Consider the following 10,622-nt stretch of genomic DNA (forward strand, 5'->3'; position numbering starts at 1 on the left):
TGTCTTGTTGCATGGAAACGGGGCACGGCTGAGGTCTGCAAAGTATCCTACTAATGAAAACAAGCAACCCCTCCAGTGTATTTTCTTTGGTTTAGATTGAGTTTGTGATTTTTTTTTCAGTAGTGAATGTGACCTTCCCAGTGCTTTTGTTTGGGTTGCAGACTTGCTTTGTACGTGTTCTTTCATTAACTGCCTTTTCTTTCGTTCTACTCCAGGCAGCGTCCCCTCTCTAGCAGCTGGGCTTCTCTTTGGCGGCTTAGCAGGACTAGGTGCCTACCAGCAGTCCAGAGATCCGAAGAATGTGTGGCTTTCCCTCGGTACGTTTGCACGGCGCCCGAGTACTCGGCATTTCTGGTAGCAGTGGGAGTAGTAACTTTTTTTTCTAGCACACTTCAGCCTGTCTGTGCCCTTTTATCTATAGAAATGTTTGAAGTGGTGGCAGGACCTCCTGCCCATAGCCAGGAGGTGTTTGTGTAAGAGCACGGTACCTGGTTCTAAGACCTAGGTTGTCCTTCTGGAAGCCGGAGTTGGTGAGAAATACCTGTGTCCTCTGCCAGACAAGATACCGTGTTAAACTAATGTAGGCACAGGAAACGTACGTGAAAAATGTTTGGCTGTGAAGCAGCGTTTTTTAGTCTATGGTCATGGAATAGGCATTTTAGCAATAGTGAAAGCCCTGCGACAAGCAGTACATAGCTTTATGGAGTACTGGTTTGCACAGGCGTCTCAGAAGAGCGAATATGTTAATGCATCATGTTGTGGAAGAAATAGTCTGAAGTATATAAAAAAAGGAGGAAACAATCTATTCTCCTTGCTTGTGGTAGATGGGACAAGAAGTTGTGGGCTTAGCTTGCAGTTAACCCTTCAGGTGAAGGAGAAGGATAAAAATGACAGCGGAAAGTATTATGAAGCAGTGGAAGAGATCAGGTGAACCTCAGGGACTTCCATCACTGCAGGACTTTAATAACTGATTAGACCAGGATCTGTCAGGAATTGATCTTGCCTTTGGGCACTAGGTTAGCCTAGACGCCCTCTTGAGGTTCCTTCTAGTTCTGTAGCTACCCCACAGTATTATTAGTGTTACGATACTATAGCATTGCAGTTATTTAAGACTACTTAAAACCAATGGGACTTGATCACGTAATGTACTGAAAGGTTTTATGAAGCCCCTGGTAGATACTGCAGAGCACCAAACTGCCATGTCAGTAAGGAATGAAATGTAAAACATAGCTTGATAAGAAGCGAAGTTTCCACTTGAGAGCTTTCTCTCCCACTCTGGCATGCAGTGGGGGGTGGCTGTGTATCTCCAGCACGACTTTTTAGGCAGTGTCATGACAGAAAGATGAGCAACTTTCTTAATAGCCTGATGTGGTGCATGTAGTGCTTTCAAGTGGACCTCTTGAAAGCAGTGTTGTGTCCTAGTCTGGTACAATTTTTTATTCATTCATTCCTCCTCAGCCCTGCTGCAGTGCGCACTTGCAGCTCCTGCTGAGCTTTAGGTTGGTCACAGTACATCAAGGGCAGAATCCAGAAAAAGAACCTTAACAGAATGTCTTTAGAATACCTTTTGCCCTGTCTGATGGAAACCAACTTGAAGCTTTAGTGAAAGGTAGACAACACCTCCACCTGCCTTTCTTCTTTTAAGAAACAACAGACCTGTAACTTTTATGTGAATATTGATGAGATTTTTTTTTTCCAGACTTTGAATAATTTGGAGTAATGTTTAAAATGTTAGTTGCTCTTTCAGTTTGATCCCTTAGATTGCTTTCTGTTTGCTAATTCGTATTTTCATGTGGGATTATTGTAGTGTTTAGGGCCGCCTTCCAGTTTGAGAATGTCACAGAGAAACAGAAACTGTAATAATATTCGCCTCCCACCTAGTGAACTTTGTCACTGTCCCAGCTTTCTGGCAGTTTTGAGCCTATCTGTATTCAAGGAAATAATAATTCTTCTGCAAGTAAGGAGAAACTGAGGGTGAGTTAGTGATCTGCCCAGAGGATTGGAAGTTGTGGGTGATTAGCCAGTGGTCCTAACCCTGATGAGATCAACTTGCATCTAATGAGCAGTGGAACGTGCTTACCAAAGCTGCGGAGAAGCTTGCGACAGCTCTGCTGTTTAACAAAAATAAGTAAAATGTTTGTAAACGCTTCCTTGCAGAGAGGAGGGAGGCGTTCCTGTTTGTAGACGTAGACCTGTTTGCTTGGCACTGCTAAATGTCCAAGTGATGCCATGCTGCGCTGCTGTTTCTGTTTCAAAGAGATCTGACTGGGTTTCTTTTTAACAGTGGCATCTGGAACCTTGTCTGCTGTAATGGGAATGAGATTTTACAACTCTAGAAAAGCAATGCCTGGGATAATTGCTGGTGCCAGGTAGTCACTTGTCTTTTGTTCTTGTCTGTATTTTTGAATGGGCATTTTATATAACTTATGTGTGGATTATATTTTTTTAAAAATGTTATGTGGTAAGTTCTGTGAAAAATGAAATCTTAGGGTGGAGTTCTGCTAAATGAAATCATGTAAGTGTTTTCTTCTTTCTTGTTCTTTATGGGATTTTTGCCTCCTCTGCCTTTTTTTTTGGTAACAACTATTCTGTTCAACAGTTTACTGATGGTTGGACGGCTTGGAATGCAGATCATGGAAAAGCCTCTTAAGCCATAAGTCTGCATCAAGTCACTTGAAGACGTGATTGAGAAGCCTGAAAATGAAACTGCCTAAATGTGCTACACAAAAGTGGAAAAGGCACCGCTGTCCATGCGTTGTATTTTTCATATTCTGATGCACGTGGCTTGTGTTTTCCAAGGACTGACATTGAGAGGTCTTGTTATGTCTTCCAAAATGGTATTTGTCTTAACATTTTCTGCACTGTGAAGCATGAAAATATGAGTACAGCAATAGTTTAGCTTCTGGTCCTGCAGCTTACTGTAGGCAAAGACCTCTTGGCACTAGCATACAGATAGTCGTAGGACCGAAGCTGAAATGTGCATCTGGACTTGTCATTCTAAAATCATCTATACCTCTAAAACAAGGGGAGAGGAGTTGCTAATTTGTCACTAGTAATTAAAATAACAAACATGCTTATTACGTTACCTCTTGCCTTCCACTTCCCAGGCAGTTTATCCGGTCATCATGTTTGTCAGTCAGGGACTTTGTTCTCCCAGCACTGTGCGTTAGAACCTGGTTCCACAGAACACAATCACGGAGCAGGCTGTCAAGGTTCTGCTGTAATGCAATGAATGCAAACCTGTTACTTGCAATCACTTGTAAGCAAAAGTGCCCAGCTAAATGTCATTTGTTTCACTTTTACAGATTATTATTAATAAATCAAAAATATGCTTTCTTAGATAATGCTGGATTATAGGCATAGCTCTTGCATTTATGAAAATTGTTATTCTAAATAAATGAACAAATTATTATTACAAACTTTTGTGTTCATCTGGATTGATACAGCTCAGTGCCTTTCCCACAGGGTGTCTGGATGTATATGGATCATATAAATTATATATTATAAATTACTGCTATTCTGTTCCCTGAATCTATTGACTTGTAAATATAAAAATCCCATGAACTGGAAGGAAGCATAGAGAACAAAAGCATACAGACCATATATTCAGAGAAGTTTTACATTTTTTTTTTTTTGAGAGGAATCATCTATTTCAGATTTGAAAAATGCTCTATGAAAGTTTATTTAAAGACTGAAAGGCTCAGTTGATCAGTCTTTGTCCTCAGCTGGTTCCCTTGACGCCTGAAATAATTCTAAATATAAACCTGTCACGCAGAACTAATTCCTGAGAGCTACACATGGATGGTAATGTATCCCTTTTCTCGTCTCATTTAACTTACGTCCCTTTCTGCACTGATCCTGAGCTTTCATTTCCTCAATTTTCCCTAAATATCAGGCTAGTGCCTTAGCAGGAGGTGGTATCTTGTCGTCTTCCTTCCCTCCCTCCTTCCTTGTTGCAGCAGAACAGGCAGGGCAGTGACGGGGGGCTGCCTGGGCAGGAGGTGCAGAGCCAGGCTTTGCCAGCAGTGCTGAAGTTTGCCAGGCATGAGGCAGGGCTGGGGTCAAGCCAGGACGATACCAGGTCAGCAGGGACACGGCCAGGCACGAGCACAGCTGTCACACAGATCCACCAAGGGTCTCAGCAGCCTGGTCCTAGGCCATGCAATTTGTGTCAGAGCTGGCTTAAGCACAGGCAAGTGAGAGCTCTTGGGGGGTGAACTGTACTCGGGGCACCTTTCTAGAGCCCTTTTTCATCATTCTGCATAGCTCAGCTTTGGGTGTTCACTCGTATTTAGTTTACCCTCTTACCTCCCTGCATAGAAACAAGGGGCGTGCAGGATAGGGGATGGTTTGTTTATAAATCATCCTTTTAAGTGTCTAATCCCAGGCCGTGGACCCAGTGTTGGTGGGCAAGCGTCTGAATGTCTTTGCTCTAGCTTGGAAAGGTTAATAAGCCAGGCATGAGCATTGAAGACAATTGAAACTACTGTACACCAGGTTACTTGCCTCTTCATATTGCTTTTGAAGCAGTTACCTTCTGTGGGAGTAAGATGCAAACATAAACGCATCTCCTGCAATAAACTGGGAACAGCAGTTTTCTAATTGTGTAACGCTGGTCTCAAATCAGGTAACTTGCAAATTTGGGCTGCAATTATCCTTTAATGGAATAAAGACAAGTGAGAGAATTGGACTGGTAAGCTTTTAAACTCCTAGACCAAAGTGTTAAGCCTTGCTGCTGTTTCATGAGCTTTGGAAAGCAGCAGCTGACTTGAGAATTGCTGGTACCACTTTTCATGTTCAGGAGAAACAGCAGTAATCCAGACAAAGGAAGGAGAGGAAAGCTTGAGCCTTAAACACTTTTCACCCCCTTGGAAATTTATCAGTATGTACTAAATTTCTTGAGCGTTCGATGGCATTTCTGCACTAACAGTCGAATGTGTATCCATGAATCAGAGTTAAAATGACTGTACAAAGCCCATTAGCCTCTTAGTACTTTTTTTTTTCTTGCTGATTACAAGAAGAATTTCTTAATGCTTGTCATGCTTTGATTATGAACAAGTAAAGGCTGTTATGGTTATGTCAAAGCTGTTTCAATGTTCATTAGCATATGGTAAGGCCAGCATGTTTCTTCTAGTCATATTTAGAGCCACAAATAGTACCTATTTATTTTTCTGCTCTAGGTGGCTTATGGACATGTGAGCTAGGGCCACATTATTATTTAATTCCTTGACCAGACGGTCATTTTAACTAAGTCACTGGCATCTTGTACTAGAGATGGGTGATTAAATTATCTTGTTTTTTAAAATTATAAAATAAGTGCATTTATTCCTGTTACAGAAAGTCTGAGGTTGTCCTTCATTGCCATAGCCAGTTACAGACATTCTACAGATAAATTAAGATGCATTTAAATAGTGTAAGGATATGTGTTAGTACTAAGGGAATGACAAATATTTAAGCCTAGACCAGTGGCAATTGAATTAAACTCACCAGTGCATTACTAACCAGATGTCCCTATAAGGGTCTTCCAGTATTAAGTGTAATTTTCTTTTGGTGCAGTTTCATAACAAAACACTTGACTTTTTGATAGACCTATTTTAGATTAAATTGATTTACAGTAAGCTAATGTAACCCATTATTACAGCACATTGTTTCAACAAGAATTTTAATTTTTATATGCAGTTATAAAAGCCGTACAAGTACTTTTTTTTTTTTTTTTTTACAATGCTTAAAGTAATCATTAACAGCTTTACATCTTTAAAGAACATAACAATTTTGTCCTTTCAAATGGCAGGTTTAATGTAACTACTAAGCCTAAAGCATCTATTCTAAAGGGAATAAAGAAAAATTCTATAAATTTCTAAACAGAAGTAGCCTAGCTCAACATCCTAAAAACAATTTACTGTACATTGCAAGGTCCTTTGGGGGATACCACTATAAAACTTAGCATAGAAGCCAGGCAAAGTACTGAAGGAGCATATGAACAATGAGGTATTGCATTGTTAAGTTTGTGTGTGTTTTCAGGTTGCGTGTCTTTTCTTAAAGGCCTAAGTTCACCTTTAAGACCCAAACCAGAAAACAATGTATTTGAAGAACAGCCCAATATCCTCCCTCACATAGTTTATTTCACTTCTGTAGTTCAGTTTGATCACCCAATAAAGACATGTAGAAACAGAAGTTTACTGATAATTTATGCCTTTTTGGCTAATTCACCCTTAAAATGACTGACAGACTGCAGTGATTCCCGCTCCTTAAAATGTCACTGTGCCACTCCCTTGACAGGACAGATATTAATCTCCACAGATCTTTGACCAAAAATGGTCATAAGCTAATTATAACAGTAGAATATAATTTTTAGGCTTCACTACAGCTTGGTGAGGTAAGTCTAGCGTTCAGTACTGGTTTAGCTATTTTCCAGTATTGTTATATCATTCTATAGCCATATATGGAGCAAGTTTTAGACCTTCCATGTGTAGTATTTACCAGTGGATTGCTTATGTCTTACCACAAGGAATAAAGTTCTCATTGCTATTATGAATATTTGCACATGACAGACTCTAAGTAACTCTTGGTACAAGTCAGTTTGAAATCCTCGTATGAGGGCATGGTGTTCTTCGCAAAGCCCAATCTATGCTTTTACTCTCATCTTTCTGGTAAGGAACCAGCCTGATACCTGAAAGCCTGGTGCTGCTCTGCTTTAGCCCCGCTTCTAGCTGCTTGTATACTTGAAAGCAAGCATATGCAAATAGGGGATGTTGCATTTGTCGAACAAGAGTAACAGTTGTATGAGGACAGGAGATCCATCTATAGAAAAATGTCAAGTGAGATCTACTTCTCAGTAGTTTTAGCAATATGTGTTATACAACACTTCAATAAATCCTACTTTATAGCCAATATTTCTGGGGTATTGTATGTATTGTACAGCTAAGAGAACACAAGGTCTCTTTTTCTTCTTTACTATTGCATAGTTGTAGGAAAAGTTAGAGCAAATGGGCATTTCAGGTTTCCAGTGCAGGAGAACTGAACGCAGCTGACATATCTATACAGGATAGCATTTTCTATTTGTTTCCTCCATATTTGGCCACCCAGTCTGTTCTTCCATGTACTGGCTGAATTGGTGGGCGAGTTAAAATACTCATGTTTTTTGCTGCTGAATTGAAAGTAGGACCTGGTAACTGAGTATGAGCAGCTTTGGTTTTCCAGGAATAATCTGAAAGGAACAAGAACTCAGAATTAATTATGACTCCAAAGGTATTTCACTCCTTTACAGGTAAAAGAATGAGAGCTTAAAGATGATTTGTGGTACTCAAGGATACTAACACAGCAAGATAGTTTGGTCTCAGATACACTGTCTGTGCTTGTTTTCAGATGAGTTTAATCTTTCCTATACTTCATGTATCTTATTAGTAATTCTGATCTACTGGATACTTGTTTTGCAACGATCCCTTGAGAAAACAGTGAGACTGAAATTCAGTGGAAAAACTGGTATGCATGTCTACAACACTGTATCTTCTATTACAGAACTTCTACAGCATGGAAATGTTCTTTCCTCTTCATCTCAAACATTTGAAAAATCATATAATTATAACATTGATAAACTTAAGACCCAAACAACCTAGACTGAAGCACAACTTCTGGGGACCCTCTTGTTCCTTTTGAATTTATACCTTTTATTCCCCTCCTGCTTAGCAAAGAACTCCTGGCGTACCTGGGGACAAGTCCTCTTTGTTTTCATTTCCTGTTTTCTCTATTGATTTCATAGGATCCATTCCAAGTCATAGAATCCTAGAACAGTTGTGCTATACCTTACTACTGTTTCCTTAGCATTCCTAGAGTATATCCTGTCCCTTCCATTCCTACTTTCATAGTTTAGTTTTCTTTTATAAGATTTTACTGATGCTTTTTAAAAAAAGAACATTGTATGGATGGGTTGACGGTTGGACTTGATTATCCTTGAGGTCTCTTTCCAACCTTAATGATTCCATGGATAAAATACATAATTTTTTTTTTTGTGCCTATGTACCATTTTGTTTCTTATGGAAAACCACCTATTTTTGGTAGTATTTTTCACCAGTGGGTTGAACCCATTAAGGTACAGGTGAGGATCAAGACATTTAAGAGGAAGAATCTCAAGGAACTAAAACTGAGGGTCAGGTTTCCACCTCGAATACTGTTCCTTTTTATTGTAGGTTGGCATTCCCTATCTTTCATCATAAGTACAATTCCAGCCTATCCTCTTTTGGCAATGAAAGTCACTTTCTCTGGTATTGGCATTGCATCTTCCTCAGAAAAACTGATCTTTTATACTACATTAAATTATTTAAATTATGAACAAAAACAATTGAGAGCATAACTTATTCCAGTTCAGATAACACAAAGCAAAGGGTCACCAAAAATGTTAACGTTCAAATATTGACAGATAGGAGATAAAACCTGACACTTGCTTCATCTTTATCTTTCTTCCCATGCAAGTCTGCAGAGTTCAGGCTTCATATGAGGTCTTTACATAATAGCATTCTTGCTCGTCTCCAGGACATGGAAGAGTCTCTTAATTGACCTGCATCTGACAGCTTTTTTGACTTTTCCTACAGATTTTCCATTTCTAACTACAGATTAACAACGCATTTATTTCCCTTTGGATCACCATAATCCCTTTTCATTCTCACTATTCACAGCAGTCTAGAGATAGTTGCAGATTTTGTCCTCCTGTGAACTTCTTGACCCACACACTGTGACAAATCAAAACTCTCACTGCTGTGTTTCAGCGGTGAGTTGATAAGATAATGAAGTGCAGCTCCAACCTTCCCTGGTGGGTTTCTAATCAACTCAGGCTCAGAACATGCATACATCTAAGCATATTTTATATATGCGTGCCTTCTTACTTCCTCCCTCCTCCTTGGAAGTCACCTGCAAGCTCCTAAGGGGAACAGGTAACGCAAAAGGGCAAGTCAGCAAACAGCGTTATTAAGCAGGACCATATCAGATTGGTCTGCCATACACCTTTTTGTTAAACAATTCATTATTCGTTTAGGGCTTTGCTATTTCCTCTGAAGTAACTAGGGAAGTGTGCTGTTGAGTTTTGGACAGCAGCTCTAGATCTTCACTCACAAAGCAGTTTCTCCTGCATCCTAAACACTTCTGTTCATCTTCTCTGAATTGGAAACATATGAACAAAGAAGCTGCTCAGAATGTCATCCATACCGCAGAGGATCCAAGGTAACAGTTACAATCAGAACACATTTCACATTGGTTTTAACTGATGAATGGAACAGTCTTTTAAATGTGTTTGTTAATGTAATATACAGCTACATCATTACTGTATCATAACTATTAAGAACAGGTCATTTGCATTTTCTTGTTTGCTTTTACCTTCTATAATGTAGCAACATGGAAAGTTTCACTTCACAAATTCACTCTTGTGATATTTCATGGGTGCAAGAGTAGTGTCATCTCACTATCCACAGATTTACATAGCCAACATACTGAGATGAAGACATTGGAACGTGACCACTGCAGAAATCACAGGCCAACTAGATAGGGCCAGTAAATAAGAGCACAAATAATTTTAATTTAGTGCTTATACCACGTCTGTAACATTATTTGTGAATTTCCTAAGTCACTTGATGAAGGTCTTTGCCTTTTTTGAAATTGTCAAGGCTACTGTAAGCATGGATCAGCATCATTTAATTGCATTAAGTGACATTAAACTGATTAAAGACCCACACAAGACAGCCACAAACTACATGAAAGTCACCATCAAGAAATTTCCTCCAAATCCACTCTAATTTAAGGCTTTTAAAAAACTTTATCTGTTTTGCATACTTACTATTTGGTGACTGTACCAATTCCTACTAGCTACATAAATCATGGATTTGTATTTGTGTCCAATCTATCTGGCCATTTACTATAGAGTTGTGGAGTTACGTATTTTTACAGTTCGCCCTTCACCACTAATGAACAGTAGTTTAGCAAATGGTCAAAACCTTCTAGAATTGCAAAATGTTTGCATCTTTATTTTCCCTTTTAGCTAACAAGTAATAGTAACAATAGTTTCTCTGGGTATCAGGACTGCCTCTAGACACTTACATTCAATTCACTTACATCTAGAACAATTTATGCCCAAGAATGTTATTTATAAAACTTGAGGAAAACCTTACTAAGAGTTAATAATCTTTTAGGAAACATAGGAAATGAATATTTCTCTTTGACTCAGACATGTATGGTAAAAGGATGTTTCTTACCTGATACAGGTGCACCAAGAGGAGCTAGCTGTATCCGCTGTCCAGCTGATCCAACTTCTTTTTTATGAAAGGAAGGGATATATACTCCTGATGGGTTGTAAGCAGCACCACCTAAAAAGCCAGGATTTCCTGTTGATGTTAAAGAATTTTAGTACGTTCAGTTGCATTCAGAAAACCTTGCCTACTTTTTATAGTCACTTCAAAATATATTTGCAGTACCACAAGAGTGCGAAGTATGAGTGTTCTTTAAAAACTCCCTAGTGCTTGTCTGTTGGAAAAGAGTATATATTCATTCTTTGCTTTGTATATTAGTTGGACCCTTCACAGCAACTAACAGACTTGTCAAGTTGCAGATCCAGTACATCTGATCTGCAATCCAGCAGG

The 10,622-nt window shown here is 39.2% G+C and overlaps 1 protein-coding gene across 1 annotated transcript; it reads left to right on the forward strand.

Moving 5' to 3' along the window:
* Positions 1 to 215: 215 nt before the first annotated feature.
* LOC104466566 (transmembrane protein 14C-like) lies at positions 216 to 2,657 on the forward strand (the record flags this gene model as incomplete). The annotated part of the gene is made up of 3 exons (XM_010080033.1): positions 216 to 317; positions 2,285 to 2,369; positions 2,600 to 2,657. Coding segments are annotated over 3 exons (245 nt in total), but the record flags the coding sequence as incomplete, so codon positions are not given.
* Between the last annotated feature and the right edge of the window lie 7,965 nt (positions 2,658 to 10,622).

Source organism: Pterocles gutturalis, unplaced genomic scaffold (genome assembly GCF_000699245.1).
Source record: "Pterocles gutturalis isolate BGI_N339 unplaced genomic scaffold, ASM69924v1 scaffold48894, whole genome shotgun sequence".
NCBI classification, from domain to species: Eukaryota; Metazoa; Chordata; class Aves; order Pterocliformes; family Pteroclidae; genus Pterocles; species Pterocles gutturalis.